We start from the raw sequence: 21,482 nt of genomic DNA on the forward strand, positions 1-21,482 counted from the left end.
TACAGCAAGAAATGATTTTCAAAAATACTATTTAAAACTTATCTCCCAAATGTTGCCGGGAATTGTTTAGAAATTTGACAGCAAATACTATAAATTAGAGATGTTAATTTTCATTCATTAAAAGTTCTTCAAAGAGCATTTGAAAGAGAGATGAGACGCGTTAGCTTGTACTAGTAGTAGGCAGATTCCGATACTTGGAAGTCATGATAGCAAATGCAAATTGAGCTTTCTAAACCAAGGCTCTTAAAGCATGTTATTAAGTATTTTCCTTATCAGTTTGAGCAGCAGCGTGGGGCTTTAAAAGGACCAGGTATGGGGGTCCCTACCAGTACTGGGCAGATGGACCAGTGCTACTCGGTTTTATGCTGCCTCATTTACTTAGTGTTTTGCAATCCTTAATGTGCACAGCTGGCAGCTGAATGCAGGTTTGATACTAACAGTTTAGACATCTTTAGATGTAGCAGATGGAAAATTTTACACAAATAAAGTAGGAGAAAGTGTGCAATTAGGTTTTTATCTGCAGTTACGTGATGCATCCCGTGCTTTCGTTTAGAACATCACCTTGGTGGGTGGTCATCATCTTTCCTTGCACCAAAGCTGTACCTTCTTGACACCGCACTCGATGCTGGATGCCTGCCCGAGCACCAAACTTCTGTTGTTGTTGAGGGTGAAGGAAATCAGAAGTGCAGCTATCAGCAAAAGACAAAGGCAGACCAGCAGTGCGGCTCCAGCAGCCCAGTACATTATGGTTACATTCCATGCGAGTGAAGTCACTATGGTAAAATCCTTGGCAGGATTTTTTTTCAATAGTTTATTCATGATGTTCATTATTATGAGCTGTAAAGACTATGAGAATTTCATTTTTTAAATGTCTTATGGAATGTATCACTTTCTTAGATCTTGTAGACATGCTGTGGAAACCATAACATAAAATATGAGTTACTTACAATAACTAATTTTAATCCCATCTGCTAAGTATGACAACATTAGCATTTCCACTTAATTAAAAACACCCTTAAAGCAGCAATGTTTTAATCACTCCATTTTATTTACTCTCCTCCGGTGTCACTTATAATTGTAACTTTTTATTTTTTAATAATGAGGGATTTTTTTTTTCTCTGCGCATCACACAAAAAAGTGCTGTCGATAATTAGCAGTCTTCTGTTATTACTAGACTCAGGTGTCACAACTGTGTCTCATCCTCATTACAGTAAAAAATTTCACCTATCAGATTCATTATTGCTAGATAATGCGACTGAGAGCCTTAGCAGGCCCTCCAGAAAAGTAATTCAGCCAAGCAAAATTATCAGCTAATTATATTTAGAATCAAAAGCCCAACAACTATTTGCAGATAAATTGTATGAATTGAAGTGAATAGATCTGAATATTAAGATTCATAGATTTAGCAGATGATTTGTTAATTGGAATAAAAAGGTCATTTACTAGCCATTTTAACAATAGATCAGTCGGAACCCTATTTATTATTTAACTGGTGGTGCTTAAGGATTGAAATGAAGAAGAATTGTGTTATTGTTGTGATATGATACTTCCCCGGAAAAGGGCAGCAACGGGTGGAAGTCGCAAAGCTTCCCCGTCCGTCGTCGGGCCGAAGCCGGTGCCTGCGGGCGGGGGATGCTCTGCCCGGTCCGGCGCGCTCCGTGCTCTCGGCATCGGGAGGGTCTGCGGACGGCAGCACCGCGCGGCGCCGGAGCCGGGACCCGCCAGAAAGCGCGCGTCGACTTCGGCGCGGAAAGGTGGGGAAGGAGTGTGCAAATCAGGTCATTTGCAAACGAGAGAATTCCAAATTTTAAATTTCGTCCGGCGGAGGCATTGAGTTCTGAGGCTGCTAATTCGTGATCCTGATCGAGGGTTTTCAGGAGGGGAAATGGCGTGCTCAAGCGATGACTCAGATCGCATCTTGGCCTGCAGTTTTGTTTTAGGGAGCTGTTCATTTTTTTTCTTTTTTCCATGCAGACGATATGATTAAAAAGCAAATATTTTAACATAACTTAGTGATCTGAGCTATTACTGAAATGTCCACAGTTTCACTCTTTTTTTTTTTTCTCCTAGATTAAAGAAAACTTTAAAAATCTATTTGCTTTGACACATGACACAATATTTAAGAACTGAAATCATCAATTAAATCACACATCAGAAACATTTCCCTTTGGTAAAAAATATAGTGCTAGACGATGTACACTTTGAAATTGTTGTTAATGTTTAAAATGCAATCTGAAGTGCATATGTTCTTTAAAAAAACCCAGAACTTACAAATTTTAAAAGTTTATGAAAAAAAACCCCTAGCAATCATTGCTTTGCAAAGGCGTGTGCAGAGAAATGCGGATCTTTGGGGTTTGTGGAGCTGCAGAGTTTTCTAGCACGAAAGCCGAAGATGTTATTCTTTATTCTATTTTTTTCCTGTTGAAAACTAAGGAGATCCAAAGGAAACAGAATTCCTTCTGGGTGCCTGTAATAAAGTACCAAACCCGACAGGCACATGCAGGCAGCGACAGCCTTTTGGATTGTCCCTGAAAACAGAAAAGGTGAACGTTGAAGAGATTGCAGATTTTTGTTGTTTTTTTTTTCCTGGGGACCGAGGGAAACTGAAGTTAAAAATAAAAGTCCTCGTATGGTCAACACGTTGGAGGAAATTCAAAGGCTCTCATAAAATAAACATATTTTAAGAAGTGTTTTGAATTTCGCCGTGTAATTTCTGGCCAACAGAAATTACAGTTGTCTCTTCGGAGGGACATTATGTCAGATCAGTGGTCATTATGCAAAAAAAATAAACTGCAAACCTTATGCCTTAACCCGTTCGGCTATCAAAACGCGAAGAGGAGCGCTTTGCTGTAGGCTCGCTGCTAGAAAACTGTGCGCCGCTGTGTCGCAAGTAGAAAACATTTGGGGTTGATATTATGGGATGTCCGTGTATTTTTTTCCTTGATAAAACCACAAGTAGAAAGCATCGCACGCTTTGGCGAAGGAATCTCGCCAGTAGTTATTAAAAAAGTGCGACAGTTGATGTCCCGAAAAATAAAGGAAATGATGGATGAATGAATAAAAATAAAGGAAATGATGCATGTGGAGAAGCTAAAATCGGAGCGTGCTGCAGGTTGTTCCTGGGCTGTATTTCATGGCAACCTCTGGAGCGCTGAGGCGGAGGGAGAACGTCTGCCCTGGCAGGTAGCGGCGGTGCCTGCGTCTGCGCGCGGCGCGCGGACGCCCACGTGAGCCCCGCGTCTCTCCCCGGCGTTATTAAGCAAAGCCGCCCATCCTTCACCATGTTGTTACATGTGTCTGTCTGCTGATTATAAAATGTGTTAAACAGTATTTAAAAAACAAAAAAATGCAGAGCTGCGCTTTGATTTATTCAGCGAACAAAACATATGCTCGCTGTTCTGTTCTATGTAATTCATATGATCAATAAAATTGTCTTTGAAAAGAGCAACTTTGGCGTTTAGGAGGATTGTGCTGCTGGAGGAAAAAAAAAAAAAAATGTTTCGCTCTTGCTCGGTGTCGTCAACCTCAAGGCTCTTGCAGCAAAGTCAGGTTTTGGCTCCCTGACGTCCCTTTTTGTGTATCTGTTATTTCTGCTCGGCAGGGTGGAAGCGGTGCACTGCGGCTGTTACCCTCTGTGTCCCCGAGCCTTGGTGTACCCGGAGATATTCCCAGGTAGCGGCTTCGCGGCGCGTCCTTCCCGCTGGAACGTGAGGGTTCGTGCTAAAACACCCAAGTTTGAGAAGAAACTCCAGCAAAAGCAATTGTTTATTTGGCAAGCCAACATGTTAGTGTTAAGGAGAATTTTATGTGTTTTAATACATTAGACGAAGTTTATATTTGCCATCTGTTCTTTTAAGATAACACAAAAGCAAGTTTTGAAATAGCATTCTTCATTGTTAGCATACACAACTCGCAATGATAGATTTTTGTTAAAAGGTCAGTGATGCTGCAATGGTTTGCAGATTTTTTTTTTTTGATACACAGAATAAAAAAAAAACGTGGCCTGAAAATCACACCAAATTATTTAAACAATTTAATACTTAATAGCATGCAACCGCAGTACAGGATACACACTAATGTGGTACCAGTTCTTTGAAAAATCTCATCACTAAATGTATCACATATGCATTGTGTTACATTAGAATAATGTATTTTAATCACCCAAAGGAGATGTCTAAACAGCACAACTACACAGTCTTATTTAGCATTAAACATCCTTGTGAGCTGAGGTAACCTTATAAAATCATGCTTAAATAATGTAAAACACGAGGCGGCACAGAGCAATATGCATTTTTAATTAGTAAAGTGACTAATATCGAGTGTGTGCTTTGAGGTTTTTGTTTCATTAAAAATGTATCTGTTTTTCCTGCAGCTGAATATCTGTATTCTACACCTGAACAGCTTTTTAAAAGGCTTCAGAATTTCTGCAAGAGACCAGATATTGTGAGGAAACATCTCTATAAGGTAGTTGTTCAGAATCGTTTTGCCTGATATAATGCCATATTGAAGTACAAAGGGAAAAAAAAAACCCTTAAAAAAACAACATTTAATTAACATACTAATGTTTAAAGGAAACATGCTAGGGAGGGATATTAGTCGTTACACTAACAAGGATTAATTAAACTAGATGCCAGTTGTATTAACCTAGGTCTTATGAAATACGTGCACTTAATGCATGCTACATGCTTTTTTTAATTTATTGTTTTCTGAAATGACTGTCCTTTACATTTGGACCCAAGAGGCTTATAAAAATGAACCTGGATTAATGCAACTCATTAGTTTAAAAGGAAAATAAAAGAAAGATCCCACAATTATACTAATGAGGATAAGCCTACCTTCCTATCCTAATTCAAGCTTCGGTCCGCAAAAAACGCAGGTGACTGGTATTGGGTGAGATTTCTCCGCCTTTTGGAATTATTTGAATTATTTTGATAGTTATGGTTATTTAACTCTTTGCTTTTAAAGGTATGGTGTACGTTAAAAAAAGTTTTATTGGGAGCGTAATTTCCTGGTATTTATCCTGTCCTGTTCCTTGCAGCTATTTATATAGAGAAAGCACAGTTTCGGTGGCGGACCTTCTATTCAAGTTTTGATCGAGTGTTCGATGCTAGACCACCTTTCTCATTTTTAGGAGGTGTATTTGTACGGCTAGGAGTCACGCTTTTTTCTTTCCCCCTTTTTTTAATTACGCGATGGCAGATGAAGCACTAAATTTTCTGCTCTTCCAGCGAAGAGCTGTTATTACGCGACGCTGCTTTTAGAAAAATAACCGCTCTTTTCTGCGTGCCGCTGGGGAAACTTGCAGCCTTTTCTGACTTTTGCAGTCCTGGCTGTGCCGTGGGCAGGTTGGGTCCGCGTTACCCCTGCACGACAACGGCGTTTCGGGTTATAAAAGCCCCTGAATTCAGCTGGAAGTCCTTGGGAGCGCGTAGAAATACTCCTGGTGTCACCCGGGCAATACGAACGTGGTCTTTCTCGCTGTTGCCGTCCAGGCACGCTCTTAATGAGCAAGTCGAGTTCTCTCCGTGTTAATTTGGAGGCTCGCGCTGCCGGTGGACCTGACCTCACCCCTCCACCTTCCTCTCTCCGGGGACCAGAAGGTGTTGGGTCTTGCCGTGCGTCGTCTGCCTCGCGACCCCTTCCCGGAGGAGCCAGGCTTGAGCCCGCGCCTGGCTGTGGGGTTTTTTTTGTCACCTAAAAATAGGCATTTCCATAATGGTACATCAAAGATGATGTCGTTTCTGCAGGAAACAGTTAAACTTCAAGAAAAAAAGGAGAGAACCAAAAATGCAATTTAACACCCAATTTCAAGCTCATTATCTTTCATTGTCTATTAACTTGGCAATGGTTCAGAAGGTAGCTCATAATAGTTTAAAATGCTGACTGAACACTTCCAGTGTTCAGCGTTACTTCTGGAGTCAAGAGTATCGTATAGTTCTACGTGGTGGCTTCAAAGGGAAAACAGTCCTTAAAACGTTTACCTTGACACTTCCCAACGCCTCGAGCTCAGCTGAGGGTTGGGTTCGCGTGGATCTTCTCTCCACATGTGGAACCCCAGCTCCTAAACAGAGCTGAGGTGCACTGAGAATTGAAATAATGGCAGAGGAAATACTGATTTAAAACACTCTGGGTTTAAAAAGGGTGCACGGGGTCGGTAAGCAAAACGGTGATTTGCTTGAAGGATTTTTCTTGTTTTAAAAAAATCCCTTGGGGTGGGTTGCAGGCAGAAGGTGAAGGTGTTTATCCCACCCCTCGTTCATGGGCCTGTGCAGCCTTGGTCAGATCTTCCGATGGGACGTCTGCAACAGGTAGCGATGGGGCTGAACGGGGACCGGTTGGAACTGAGTGAAGCAGAGCCTAATCCAGAACCTGTGAGCACCAGAGAAAAGATCCCTGTTGCCTTTAATAGGCTTTGGATCAGCTCGGAGGATACTGTTAGCGTTGTCTTTTTGCACCTCCACCCACGTCTGCCAAGGCTTCCTTCCACAGCGAAGCTACCCGCAAAACCTCCTAGGAAAACGCTGACGGAGACGCGTGCTGTTGACGTCGCCGTCGCTGGAGCGATGCTGCTTTTTAGGAAGCTGAGAAGCGTGAGCTGATGAAGGGTGCGCGGCGCTCCCACCGCGTTGTCACTTCTTCCAGATCGGTGTAATATTAGATACATACTGCAGTGGAAGAGAAAAGGGACCCCAGCACGGTGATGCCTACGAACTAAGCGCTTCTCTTAGCTTGCCTGACGTGCTCCATGCCTGAAGTTCATCAAGTAGCTGTGAAGTCGTGAAAGTACAAACGCTTTGAAAGCAAACAGTGCTGTGTGGGGATTCTGCTTCATAGGCGGGGAAGTAATCATCGTCGGAAGCACCTTGGCTTATCCTTCCCCGTATCGTTGTGTTTTTATTGCTAAGGATATCCATAACAATGAGACAGCGGTCTAATTAAACAGGCGGTTTATCCCTTCGGTTGTCCTCAGTGCTTGTGCTGACAAAGTTAGGGGCGAAAGGGAGATAAACGGCAGCGGGGCAGCCGGGGCCGGGAGCCGGACGCGGCGAAGATTCACCTGCTGGAGAGCAGCTCTGTGAGAGGGACCTGGGTGTCCTGGTGGACGACAGGGTGACCATGAGCCAGCAGTGTGCCCTGGCTGCCAAGAAGGCCAATGGCATTCTGGGGTGCATTAGGAGGAGTGTGGCCAGCAGGTTGAGGGAGGTTCTCCTTCCCCTCTACACTGCCCTAGTGAGGCCCCATCTGGAGTGCTGTGTCCAGTTCTGGGCTCCCCAGTTCAGGAAAGATGAAGAGCTACTGGAGAGAGTCCAGCGGAGGGCTACGAGGATGATGAGGGGACTGGAGCATCTCTCCTACGAGGAGAGGCTGAGGGAGCTGGGCTTGTTCAGCCTGAAGAAGAGAAGTCTGAGAGGGGACCTTATAAATGCTTACAAATATCTTCAGGGTGGGTGTCAGGAGGATGGGACCAGACTCTTTCCAGTGGTGCCCAGCAACAGGACAAGGGGCAATGGGCACAAGCTGGAGCACAGGAAGTTCTCTCTGAACATGAGGAAGAACTTCTTCCCTCTGAGGGTGACGGAGCCCTGGCACAGGCTGCCCAGGGAGGTTGTGGAGTCTCCTTCTCTGGAGATATTCCAGACCCGCCTGGACGCGGTCCTGTGCAGCCTGCTCTGGGTGACCCTGCTTCGGCAGGAGGGTTGGACTGGATGACCCACAGAGGTCCCTTCCAACCCCTACCATTCTGTGATTCTGTGATTCTGTGAAGACCGCGGTGAGGAAGCGCAGGCCGAGACATTAAGCTGCAACAGCTGAACTCGGCCGAGCAGATTCGTGCCGGCAGACTTTGTAAAACACCCATAGCGTAAGCACCTAGGGAAACCTTTCCAAATGATGTGTTGCTCACCCTGTGTGTTCTCACAGCACCCAAGGCTGGCTCATGTGCATTTCGACATTGCCTTCCGCCCATTATTAACGGCAGATTGAGAGAACTGGAAAGCAAACCTCATTTGTTATCAATTATTAGTTGTGTTCCAGTTTTATGGAATCAAATGTTGCTCTCTGGTTCTGGGTGTTTGTGGTCGCCAAAGAGCCAGAATGAAGCGAGTAACGACAACAGGGCATCGGTTGCTGTCAGAGTACGCCGTAGGACCTGTCAGTGTTTGCAAGCTCCCCATCTAGTAGATTTAAAATATAAAAAAAAAGAAAAAAAAAAATAGGGCAAAGCATTTGTTTCTGCATTATTTTCTTGAAGTTTATCTTTCAGTTCCCTCACTTCGGTTTCTTAATTTAAAACAGCATGTATAAAGAGTATACAGTGGAAAGGGACAAGAAGAGTTGCCAAAAGCCGAGCATGGAAGGAGCTGACAACTTTAAATAATCTCTCCCAGCCCTCCCAGCTGAATGAGTGCTGGTTGACATGCTGTCAGCTTCAGTTCCTACAGAAAAATCCTACTCTCACTCATGCTTGTTTAACGGAGAAAAGAATTTGGCCCACTTTCTGACATTCATCTTCTCATTTCCATCACACTACAGAAGCTCACCTGCCTATGAAAAGACACATGGTGTGGCGTGATTTTTTTTTTTCTTTCTTACACCACTGTAGAAGGAAGTCTGCTGAATTCAAAGGGATTAAACTGCTGTAAAATCAAATTAAGATCCCAGTTAGACCGTAGACATCTGAATTGTTTCCAGTCTCAGGATTTGGCTGTATAGGGGCAGTTCGAACTAGACTTTCTTTTTTTTTTTTTTTTTTTCCTTCTGTTTTTGCTCTGATTTGAGACAAAGCAGCATCTTTGGTATTTCAGGTATACATGTGGAAGGGAAAACCGCTTCTGGTCCAGCTTTTAATATTCAGGCACAGCTAGGAAAGCAGCGGGAGGCATTCTCAGCCTAAGGATACGGGGCACTGGCCAGGTGAGGATGAGGAGGAGCCCCATACCAGATGTCCCATCAGCACTCAGCCCTGTTGCGAGGAGCAGCAGTCATGCATTCTGCTTGTACGGACCACAGGAGAGCCAGGGACAGTGCCTCTGCCCGTGTCCTTACCCACTCCCTGACAAAACTCCACGAGAAGTCCTTTATTCCGTGAGGATGCTAGCTGCCACTCTGGATCAGCACGGCGTGTGTTTAATACCGCGGTTTTGGTAGTGGTGAGCATCAGATGTTTGGGAGAAGGCTGGCATAGGTAGAAACAGGGTATTGAAGGTCTTCTGGAGCCAGGCTTGTTTATCCTGGAGAAGGCTGAGAGGGGATCTTATAAATGCCTATAAATATCTCAAGGGTGGGTGTCAGGAGGACGGGGCCAGACTCTTTTCAGTGGTGCCCAGCGACAGGACAAGGGGCAACGGGCACAAACTGAAGCATAGCAAGGTCCACCTGAACATGAGGAAGAACTTCTTCACTCTGAGGGTGACAGAGTGCTGGAACAGGTTGTCCAGGGAGCTTGTGGAGTCTCCTTCTCTGATTCAAGACCCGCCTGGAGGAGGTCCTGTGCAGCCTGCTCTGGGTGACCCTGCTTTGGCACGGTGGTTGGACTAGATGATCCCCAGAGATCCCTTCCAACCCCGACCATTCTGTGATTCTCTGTGTCATTCAGAGTTAGAGATTGGTCCTAACCCTGGACTTGGAATTCTTATCATCTTTCATAATCTTCCTCTAGTATGAAATGTTGCCAGGCTGTACAGAGCAGTTCTCCCTTGGACATTCAGGTCCTTGGAAGCCCCCGTTCTTGTCTTTCTCATCCTCCTGTAGGAAAGCGCTTCACCATGCTTTGACAGACGTTGTTAAAAGCGTTTCCTCCAGTCGGCTCAGGGTTTTCCCACCTTCCGTTGCATTTAGTGTCTTCTTGGTCTGGAGTTCGTTGCCTGGAAGCAGAAGCTCCCCATCCATCTTTTCCATACCAGTCATTATTTTATAAACATTTGTCGAACTCTTACAGTATCCCAGTCTTCTCAGTCTCTCTCTGTGAATGTTATTCTGTGTTTATATTCTTACCTCCCATCATTCAAACCGTTTTGATGCTTGAGAGCTGTTTTTGTGCTGGTGTGATCATTGCTTTACAGAGTATTCTAGGCCACGCCATCAGTTTATGTGATGTGTTGTACTCTGATAATTTTCAACCTGTTCCTTACGGAGCCAAACATGCTGTTTACTTTTTAATGGTGAATGTATATTGAGCAGATGTTTGCTTACAGTGTTCTCCAGATCTTTTGTCCTGGGCTGATCAAGTTAATTTAGAGCTCTGTAGGATGTGCAAATAGTACAAATATTTCCAGCAGAGCATGTTTGCAGAGAAAAAAGAAGGCTTTGTATTGAATTTGTGCTTCTCCCTGGTTAGCGTTAGGTGCAGGTCAGAAGGAGGTTGGAAACACAAGAGGGAAACCTGTATTTGCCTCTTGAGATGCTTGGTTTCCAATGAGCGTAATTTAAAATGGTCTCAGAGATGGTCTAGATCTGCTTCTCGGAGCCCGTATGGGAAGGTTATAGCAGCCTGGGAACTCTGGAGTGCTGCACGCTGTGTCCACGCTCTCCCAGCTCTGTGTCAGTGCTTGGGCACGGGACCCTAAGTAAAATGTATATGAGGGAAGAATTTCTTATGTGAAGGAGCTGGATGGAGCATCTCTCCTACGAGGAAAGGCTGAGGGAGCTGGGCTTGTTTAGCCTGGAGAAGGCTGAGAGGGGACCTTCTAAATGCTTGTAAGTAGCTGAAGGGTGGGTGTCAGGAGGATGGGGCCAGACTCTTTCCAGTGGTGCCCAGCGACAGGACAAGGGGCAACGGGCACAACCTGAAGCAGAGAAAGTTCCATCTGAACATGAGGAAGAACTTCTTCCCTCTGAGGGTGACGGAGCCCTGGCACAGGCTGCCCAGAGAGTTTGTGGAGTCTCCTTCTCTGGAGATATTCCAGACCCGCCTGGACGCTGTCCTGTGCAGCCTGCTCTGGGTGACCCTGCTTGGGCAGGGGGTTGGACTAGATGACCCACAGAGGTCCCTTCCAACCCCTACCATGATTCTGTGAAAGAAAACATTGGTTCCTTATTTAGAAATAGATTCACAGAATAATTAAGGCAGGTACCTCTGGAGGCCATCTGGTCAGCCTCTGCTCAAAGCAGGGCCAGCTTCGAAGTAGGATCTAACCGCAACCTTGGATGAAGTTGCTCAGGGTCGCATCCAGATCTCAGCAAAGACTTGACATTTTTCATTTCCACGTGTGTGGCTGATACAGGTGAAATCCAGCTAGCTTAGGAGGTTTGTACAGGTAAGATTTGCTGGACTGTGGGACACATTTTGGGTCAACCTTAGGTCTTCAAGCAGCGTGTGGGCCTCACCATGGAAGAAATGAGCCAACAGATTGGCTGTTGAAGTTGCCTGCTAGCTCATTCTGGGATCCAGCCATACATATATAGGCTGAATATATGTATGTGTAGACATATATGTAAGTGCACACACATATACATGTATGTATGTGGCCTACACCTGAACTTCTCCCAGGGCTTTCCTTGCTCTTGGCTCTCTGTAGATCTAGATGTTGGTCTGTAGCTCATAGCAGTGGGCTGCCCTTGTAGACCAGGAAGAAAGCATTCATGAAGAAAGCGGTGATGTGTGCATCTTTCAGCGTAGACACCGGGACTTTGAACTTTTTATTATAACAACATTAGATAGCTTCCAATTTAGTTTTAGAAAGTAAATGAAAAGTGGCCGATGAACCACAGCCGCTGCAGAACGGTAGATGGAGAAATGGGTCAAAGGAAATAGGATTAACTTGGAAAGAAAAGTCGCAAAAAGCATGAAAACTTATCTTTTCAGTGAAGTTTATTCAGTTTACCTTGAGAAAAAAAGCCCGGAGCTGTTTTCCTGCTGTTGTAGTTGGGCAGTGTGTTCGGAACCATCCTGTGCAAGGTACCCACCAGCCTATCTTCGGTGGACTCGCATCCAACATTTGATGTTTTTTGCTTAAAGACAGAAAGAATGAAGAGAGTTTTAAAAGGCCAACATAAGAAACTGCAGAACAGACCAGTTTGTTCAGGGAAATACTCTACTGAGGAGCAATGTACAGCTCTGACTTGGGCCTCACAGTGCTCTGAGTTCGTGTAAACCAGTGCTGTCTGTTGATGGTGGTTCCAAAGGTGCTTGGAGATAGCAAGTTGAGCTCCAAAAGGAATTCCTACAAGCTGCTTTCCACCTTGATTCTGCCCCAGTACTCACAGAGGGAAGGAGCTGGGTCACAGAGTAAAGCTGACCCGACGCAAGTTGGCTCTGTAAATCACTCTGCTGCCTTGCCTGCCAAATCTCAGGTTTTGTGCTGAATAATAGTCTCTAATTTGTAATTTTGTTTAAGGTTATTTTTTAAAAAGTGCGTAAAATCTGTGCCAAATCAGTACTGTCTGCTTGAACTCCACCTGTCCTGAAACAGCAGGTCTGAGTGGATGAGCAGTCCTTATTAAATTCTAAAGGTTAACTCTGAAGTCTAATGATGGCAGAGTAGATATTAATTGCTTCAGTTCTGATCTTAGGACACAAGAAACAAGGACGTTGATTATTTCATAAAAGATATTGTACTGCTACTGACATCTTGTTATGCTGCCCGTTCTTCATGGGGACATCTTGCTTTATGTGAAAACTTTGCTTCTCTTGACTTCTGCGTATTTAGGAACTGTTGGCTGAATCACTGTTCCTTGAAAAAATAAATGCCCAGACCTTTGCGGAGTTATCACTCCCAAAAAAAAGGAGTTGAATTTATTCTCTCTCCAAGGTCACTCTGAAATAAACCCCAGAAGCTAGATGGTCAAGCGGGAGAATTAGGCCCTCGCTCCTGCTGGTTCCTGGTTCTGCCATGCCCGTGGGTGCGAGGGGCAGGTCAGTCCCCGCAGGTGTGTGTGTGTCCACCAAGACCACCAACAAAGCCAACAGGCGTTGGACGGTGCTCATCCAGGAGCAAATACCCTGGGGCTGCCGACTAGCTTACCTATCCTTTAAAATAAAACCGCAGAATTCACCCCATTTCCAAAATAATGCCACGTAAGCATTCTCTGACCGACTCTCATCCACCCCTCCTGGAATTGCGGAGCGTTCCGGCCCAGAGCTCACGCGAGAGATGTCCCCATCGTGTCCCGGCATCTAACGTGGCTTCGTGCGCCTTTCTCTTGTGCTTCCTCGTAGGGCGAGACGGCTGGGTTTTCTTGGGCAGCGCTCGGCGGTAAATTCAGGTCTCTGCTCGCAGTGGAGCCGAGGGAAGATTTGTGACAGATGGGGCTAAGTCACAAACTTGCAGCCTCAGGCAGAATTGTGGAAGTTTCCAGAGTGTGCCCATATTTACCTGATCAGAGAGAAAAGAAAATCTGCAGAGGAAGCCGAGCCTGGCTGCTTGTCATAGCTGACACAGAGCCATCTGCCACAAACCTGTGGCGGCTTCAGATCTCCAATCCCTGCCACCACCCCAGCTCAAATTAAATACAGATTCTTAGAGACGTTATGATGGTTACACATGTCCTCGGCATCACATGCAGGAGACTGTTCAAAAAAAAAAAAAAAATCTGTGGCCTGTTGTATAACCGCACTCATGTATCCCATATGTGGTGCCACATTGAATTTCCGGTGGAGTCTGTTTTTATCCTTTGTACTGGATGACATGGTGCCTGAATTCTTTCTTTTCGCCGACACGATGGCAGCCAAGCTGCAGCTTCAAACGCTCACACTTGGCTGAGTTTCTACCTAGGTTGCCAGGTTATCATTGGAGCCTTATTGTGTCCTCAAAGGGCCACAGGGCCTGAAAGGAGGATCCGAACGCTGCCGGACTAATTGGGCAGCCATCTCCGGGTTGTTCGGAGGCAAAGGGCTGCTTTAGCTCTTTTTTTTTTTTTTTGTATTTGCAAATTAATGACTCTCTGGCACAGGGGTTTTTAAGTGAAGGTATTAATAAGGGGTCTGGCAGGTAATCCCATGATTCGCGGAGTTACATTTGCATTTAATTAATCTTAAAGAAAGCTGAAAGATAAACAGCTGTAATTCAAACTAGCATGGGAAATATGCTACATGGTGCCATCTATCCGATAAAATGAAAGCCGAGACACTTGTCTTCTTTCTCTCAAGGATGGAGAACAAACAGATAACAGTCGAAATACTTCCAATAAAAACCAGTAGTTTAAATGTAGCGGCAGTTCATCAAGAATCTTCGCATCCAGTTACAAATACACTCTTTTAAAGATAAATCACTTACGATTCCAGCAGTCAAGCTGCTATATTTGTTGATGTGAAATGTTTTGAAGATGGAGATTGTACAATAAATTTTTAATAAAGTGCCCACTGCAATTTTTAATTAGCATATCTCATTCATGTATAAGTGTGTGCATCTATCTGTGTGTTTATCACTATGCATACCCTTGTGTCAGAGTCAATGAAGGCAATTGTGTCTCTATCTGATGAAGTAGAATCTGTTTTGCAAGTGATAATAAAACGTTACGACAATTCCAAGATTCCCAGCTCCGCTCTGGGAAGAAGCGCGAAGAGGACTCTCGGTAAGGTGTTCCGAGGTGAAGCCCGGTAAGCCCTCTCTGTGCGGACAGGTTTGGGTTGGGGTTGGCCCCTCGCCCTGTCCCGGCAGGCTGTCACCCGGCAGCAGACAGCAGCATCTTCCCCTTGCCCGAGGACTATCCTCACACGTGCCTTCATCTCTTCGGATGCTACTGAGATGCCGAACTCTCCTTTTTTGGTGGGAGAAAGAGCGTGCTGTACCTCTCTTTGCAATCACTCCATTAAGCAATCACAAAAACCCAAGGGAGACCCAACGGTAAGTGTTTGGGTATTTTCCTGGCACTGCAGAGTTGTAATTTTGCCATAAGCTGTCTTGTCTGCTGGTTCCCCCTCGTTTCTGCTCAGCCAAAGCCCAGCTTGGCTCTGGGCGTTTGGTGTGGTTGGGTGGAAGTGGTCCTCTCAAGACAGCGTGCGGAGGTCCGGTGGTCATAGCCAAGGAACGGGATTGCCTTGCCCTTCTTACCCAAGTGTACCATGGATGTTCACTGGTGTCACCACACCTTGCACTGCCAAGAGCAAATTTTGTTTGTTGTTTTTACTGGTGGGGAAACTGAGGCACGGTGCAATTGAAGCAAATCAAGTTTCACAGTGAGTCATTCTCCAAGAAAAGGGAAAGAAGAGGTGCCGTGACGTTGTGCTGGGGCAGTGGCGAACAGGCTTGATAGACCAGAGCTCGGTGGTTTCGAGGTGAAGATTCCTGCGGTGCACAGCCTGGTCAGGCCCACGACCGGTGGTCTGGAGGTGGTCTGGCTTGGTGTACTCACTGAGCACTGATACCTCAGCCATACCCAGCTCAGACTGGTAAGCGAGGCTTCATCGTGATGGAAAATTTCCCCTCCGAGTCGCCAACCCTTGCAGATAAAGCTTTAGAATAGAAACACTGCGAGAACGTTAATTGCAGGGTAATAAATAGCAACGCTGCGTTATCTTCTGATGCTTCTCTACACTCTTGGGCGAAGACACCCAGCAAGGATGCAAACAGCCTCAACCGCATCTCCCGGGACCTTCAGGTTGGCCTGGTGTCCTCGAGTCGAGCGGGTGAGGCAGGGCTCGCAGGTGGTCCGAGGCGATGTTTCCCCTGAGACAGGCTTCCCCCGCCGCCCGCTGAGACGACCCGAGGGGCTTTGCCCCACCATTGCTGAAGATCAAATGCGGCGGCCGCTCCTCGCCGCTGCGCTTAAAGCCTTCGCTTCGAAAGGTCAGGGAGACAAATGGGGAGCTCGGTCCCCTCGTTCCTACACACACGAGTAAGCGGCGAGTGCAAGAGACCTAATCTTAGTGAATAAAATGACAGAATTAGCCCTTGGCTTACTTTGGTGTTTATTGATGTGCCACCTGCGTTGACACAGCGACTGCGGGCGCTTGGGTGCAGGTTTCGGCGCGGAGTTGAAGCCGAACGGGTTTTCCCGGCTCCTTCCAGTCTCGCCAGGCTCCCACCAGGCAGCTCCGTGCCTCCCGCATCGGTACCGAGCCAGGCACCTAATCCTACAATCCTTCTGCCTTACTGTTGGAGATCACAGGAAGCGCAGGTTTATTCCACATGGGAATGGCCTTTTCCCATGTAATAGAACAGAAAATCCTAAAATAACTGGGGAATTTTGTGGCGCAGCGTTTCCAGCATTCCTAGCCCGGCTCCGGTCGTGCTGCGGGGAGCGCGAGGAGCTGTGGTACAGACCGGCTCCCATCCGCGTTCGCGGCGTCGAGGCCTCCGACTTAGCTCAAAGCTGTTCCTTATTAGGAGGCTAGATTTTTTTTCTAATTGCATTTTTAAAGACCGAGCCAGCAGTTCGTTAGAAATCACGGAGCAAATTCTGCTTCTCTGTTACACCGATCTAAATCTTGAATGAATTTGTATCAGGACAACTGGGAGGGTCGAATGTACCTCCCATATTGTTCCTCAGATTATTAAAAGTTAAAGGGCCTTGAAAATTAAATTCACCTTTTCCCATTGGAGCGGTTTGCTCTGTGTTTTGTACCCCAGGAAGGACAGTCGAAATGAATTAGTCAGTCCCGTTTGTGCTCGCAGTCACTTTTAAGTTTGGTTCTCATGTACTAGCCCGAGACTAGTTTGTGTGGAAAAGACTGGAGGGCGTTTTCTTTCAAACAAATTGTTTTCATGGGAATAATTTCCTAGAGAATGGTATTAAAACCTTTCCACGAATCCGTGATTTTGCAAAGAAAAAATGTTTCCCTGCTTGCATATCCTTGATTTGGGGGACTTCGCAATTCTCTACTTGCGGATATAAATGAGCACCTTAATGAAAGTCCTGGAGAATTTTACCCTCTAATAGGCTTACCCTTATTTAACCGAAATCCTTTCTGAACGAGTCGGGCTGCTAAGCGAGGCTTCGTCTTGCAGGAGAATTTTGCCCCTTGCAAATAAGGTTTTAGAATAGAAACACCGTCAGAACTTTAATGATAGGGTAATAAATAGCAACGCCGCGTTACCTTCTGATATTTCTTTACGTTCTGAGTGAATGTACGCAGCTGTTGGTGGAAAATGCTCATCGGGCGCGATGCGACCGGGCACCCGCCCTGGGTGGAGGCAGCGAGCGGGGAAACCCGGGGGGGGAGACGCGGACCCGACCTGGGGGGTTGGCCCGGGGGGCTTTGCCCGGGGGTGGGGATGGCGATGGGGCAGAGAAGGGAACCGGGGTTAAACGAGGCCAGCTAAGGCAAAAATAAGCGTAAGGATAGTCATGTTAAAGGCGGGGGGGGGGGCGGGGGGGGGGGGGAGCGGACGTCCTGGACCCCGGGGTGAGGGCGGGGGGGGGCTCTCCGCGTCTCCCTTTCCCCTCCGCCTGGCTCCTCGGTAATAAAAACGTGGTTTTGGGAAGAAGATTGGTGCGTAACTTTGAGAAGCACGGCCGGCAGAGAGGCAGCCCCCCCCCAAACCCCCCCAGTGCGCGTCCGGGGCCGCGGAGCGAGCCGCCTCTCGTCCCCCCCCCCCCTCCGCCCGGCTCTCCTCTCCAGTACGGCTTGGGTGTCCGCGCTCCGGGGGAGGGAAAAAACCCCCAAACCGAAACAAACCCAGCCCCAAACAAGCCAAAAACACCCCCAAACAAGCCAACCCCCCTCCCCCCCCCCCAAACGCCGGGAGAGAAGCAGCCGAGGAGCGCGGGTGGGGGGGGGGGGCGGTGTTAACCCTTGGAGCTTGGAAGGCGAAACACGGGAAGGCACGGGAAAGGCATGTCTGTAAACAATGGTAATTAGCCCTTTTCAAAAATCGTAACGCTGATTAAAATCTCCGGTTCATTATTTATTCATCACAGAGCCTCCTCGCGGACCTGGGCACGGGGGACGCGGGGAGCGGCGCGGAGCGAGGGGTTGACGCGGGAGGGGAGGGGAGGGGGACACCCAGCGCGCAGGGTGCCGCTCCGCAGAGCCAAGGCTTGCTGCTGCCCTTCCTGGCGGGAATACTCCCGTCCCCCCCCAGATTTTGGTATTATGAAAATGTTTCTCGGACGAAGTACAAGTGTTAGACTGGATCCAGTTGGTACTAAAATTGCAAACACACTTTCACTCCTAGGAAAGCCGGCAGAAAGGAACTTCTTTTAACTCCATAATAGCAGGCTGCGGAGTAAATGAACAACTGATGGTCAACGGGCCCGTTATGGGATAAATATCCGTTGTTTACGGCGAGGTGTGAAATGAGCCTTTCCAGCACAAAGGATCCGACTGCCTGAGCTCCAATTTGTGCTTCGTCCCATTGCTTCATCTCACCGAAAAAGGCCCGTGCCGTTGTAGGTAACGTGCGCCCAGAACATATTTCTTTCTGTTGATTTTAGTTTGCTTTAATTCAATACACACTCTTGTTTACTTTTTAAAATTTAAATAAATGTCAGCATTGTATAATTTCTATGTTAACAAAGCAGTGAGCAAAATCCCTTGTATGTTTATAAAATATTATTGTTTAATTCACATAGTTTAGGAATTCCAAATGTTGAGAATAGGAAGGAGGCCAAATACCATCTGTTTATAACTATGATGCATCATCATATGTGTACTTTAAAAAAGAAGAAGAAAAAAAAAGCTTGGTCAATCATGCCACCGTTCTATCTGCTAGGAATGTGGCGAGGATTTAAAACTGCTCTGTGCCATTTGCAGGAAATTTTAATACGGTTTAATTCTGAGCAGGGATGTTACAGGAGTTGCTCACGTCTCTGCTCGTGTCGGAAGAACGGCGTGAAATACTCACGTGCCCCAACTACTGCAGGCACAAATCAATCATTTTCTCCCAGCCTCAATATTCTCCCCTTCTCGACACCAAGAAACAAAAACTGGAAGATTTTTTTAAACTCCTTATAGGTTTTGGGGCCTTGGGTGTTCATTTTCAACCTATTCATACGTTCATGTTCCTGGATTTTTAAGGACAGGAAAAAATATAAAAAGGCATGATGATTTTGTAGCCTGTCTTGCAAAACACAGACTATGGACCGTCGTTCAGCTGATTCTGCAAATGTTTTTAGAAAAAAACCCTCTCTGTCAACTGTTAGTAGTTTTAGGTCCAAGTTAAAATAGGTCCTCGTTAAAAATAATGCATTCCATACTACTGAGGTGTACGTAACGTGCATTTTAAAGAGAAGGTAGTCTGCAGGCTTAAAAACAAAGAGAGTGTCTCCAAGTTAAGCAGATAAGAAGATTTTTTTTTTCTCCAAACCCCAGTTAATTAGCTGGTACGTCAAGCCTCATAGATGTCTTCCTACCTTTCAAGGGCTGAAGAATCCCCAGTAAATGTACTTAAACTTCCTAGCGAGGGCCAGGGAGATGAATGCAGAGATTAGGGCGAGTATTACCGTGCCTCCTCAGTGCATCCCAGCTGCAGTTCATCCTACTATTGATAATGATGCTTGGAGTTACTGGGGTGGTTTCTGAAACTCGCATATGGGGTCCTTTCCCCAAGGAGGAGGAATAATAGCGGCACTCAGGTGGTACGGGGAGGGGAAGAACAGCTTTGCAGTTATCTTTGCCTGGTGCGTGGTGACTTTTCGGTTGCGCTGATTTAATGAACGGAGAGGTACGCTCAGGACAAAGGCTGTAATTCTCCCATACGGTGGGAGCTTTTTGTTTTGCGTTAACAAACAGGAAAAAAAAAATAAAAAAGAGGCACAGGTGAAGGGAAAAATGTCTGGGCTTGCTGGAACCCAGCCCTGGCAGCATGCTGGTGCAGTATGAAACGTTTTGTGGCCAAACTCTTCGCAATTTCTGTAATACCACAATTTAGCATACTATACGCTGCGCTGAAATGCCTGGGACTCGGTTTTTGAACTTCTGCCTTTCTACTGTTACATTTAACTTGCAGCATCTTGAATTACTTAGCTACACCCAGATAGAAAGTTACAGCTTCTTTAGCTCTGTGCGCCGCACCGAGCCGTTGCTGGCAAAAACTGGCCGTCAGGGATCAGGGTGTGAAAGCCCTTTCCAGCCCTTCCCTGTATGTTTTCCATCATATGTCAATCCCTGTCTATCTGTCTCAGGTGCCATTCTGAGACAGCTTACTGTCTTGAAAGATTTGTTTACTTTTTTTTTAGTTAGAAAAAGGAAATGCCTTGCGCACCTCTCTTAAGTAACCTTTGTGGAGCTGGTTCCATCAGCAGAGATAATTTGCTGCCGTGTGATGTGTTTAATCGGCTCACGCTGACACTACGGGAGTGAAAAGCAGGACAAAAGACACCTCCTGTCACTGCAGTTTGCAAGAAATATCTTAAATGTGAAAGGTATTCATTCCCAGATTGTAAAAAACATGGTGTTCTGCACCAGTTTCAGATAGTCAGGCATGCATTCCTGCGTATTACTTTGTATTTTCCATGGCTATGTGATCCTCGGTCTCCCAGGCTGAGACAGCAATCAAGGGGGCAGATAGTCCAATTATGATGTGCATACCTGTCCACGAGGAATTATATGGAACCCTTATACTCATTTATCACTTCGTTTTTACACGCTGGAGTAGTTTTATGAGATACACTGATAGAAGCAGTTTCGAAGGTTGCTAAATACCGTGTTCATTGCATGCTTGGTTTCATGCGACTCCTGGGCGCTGGAGAGGCGGTGCAGCGGGATGGGGATTTCGAATCTTACCCAAGCACAGGTATAAATTCGATATAAAGAGCTGTGCTTGAGGTCGTGCCCCCCCCCCGATACAGTGGGCATATCTGCTCTACCCCTCGGACATCAAGGTGGGCAGTCGCCGGTACCCGAGTCGGGGCCAACAGCTTTCCATCCAGCAGCCGTGTGTCTTGGACTCGTGGCTGAGGGTGGCTGCGTCTGCAAACAGAAATGCACACCAGGCATAAGGCATGTGGTAATTCAGGGGGAAAACATACTCCCCAGCTCATCACACCAACTTCCAAGACCCTTTCGGGGTCTGAACACCTTGTGTTCCCTCTAGCCGTGGTAGCTGAGGGTGTTCATCATCTCACAAACTCCCGGGCATTAACATTTAACCATCCTATAATTTGGTTTTGAAGTGAAAGCGAGGAGATTAATAAACTTAATCTAGCATTCACACAGATTTGAGGACAGCTGACCTCTGCCCTCTAGAGACCCAGGCTCGCTTGAGAACCTGCATCCGAGAGAGCCCCGACACTCGTAATGTGGCAGCGAGTCCTGTCCCCCGTGGGCTGCGGCGCGTCACCCTCTGCGTCTGCAGCGGGAGCGCCGGTGACGAGGAATTCGTTGCTTTTATTGGTGTCTCCTGCCTCTAAAAGGGTCAGAGTTAGCAAACGCAGCTCCCTCCTGCAAGGCAGCGGGCTAGAGCCGCTCTCCCGGGGGGAACCACGGCAAAAGTAGAATTGCAGTCAAAAAACATTCAATCTGCCGATTTGTTTGCATTTAGGAAAGAAAAAAAAAAATCGAAAAAAAAAATCTAGGAAGCTGGAACATCACATCTCTGTTTTGGGGCGCAGGTTTGCAGGTTTGGGTATTCTCCTACAAGAATCCCCCAAATCAGCCAAGC

At 46.4% G+C, this 21,482-nt stretch overlaps 1 protein-coding gene across 19 annotated transcripts in view; it reads left to right on the forward strand.

Moving 5' to 3' along the window:
* Positions 1 to 18,268, forward strand: part of QTMAN (queuosine-tRNA mannosyltransferase) — a 202,054-nt gene extending 183,786 nt beyond the window's left edge. For 13 of the 19 annotated variants that reach the window (XM_075430974.1, XM_075430980.1, XM_075430972.1 and 10 more), the window contains 3 exons: positions 3,602 to 3,672; positions 4,373 to 4,464; positions 6,224 to 7,164. In XM_075430974.1, the coding sequence (XP_075287089.1) occupies positions 3,602 to 3,672; positions 4,373 to 4,464; positions 6,224 to 6,349 (289 nt within the window). In that variant the 3' untranslated portion in view covers positions 6,350 to 7,164. Of the gene's footprint in view, positions 1 to 3,601; positions 3,785 to 4,372; positions 4,465 to 6,223; positions 7,165 to 8,804; positions 10,790 to 13,156; positions 14,313 to 18,056 lie in introns of those variants that run through there. The other 6 variants (XM_075430984.1, XM_075430988.1, XM_075430992.1 and 3 more) reach the window with 4 other exon arrangements.
* The last annotated feature ends 3,214 nt before the right edge of the window (positions 18,269 to 21,482 follow it).

This window comes from Opisthocomus hoazin, chromosome 9, assembly GCF_030867145.1.
Source record: "Opisthocomus hoazin isolate bOpiHoa1 chromosome 9, bOpiHoa1.hap1, whole genome shotgun sequence".
Classification (NCBI taxonomy): domain Eukaryota; kingdom Metazoa; phylum Chordata; class Aves; order Opisthocomiformes; family Opisthocomidae; genus Opisthocomus; species Opisthocomus hoazin.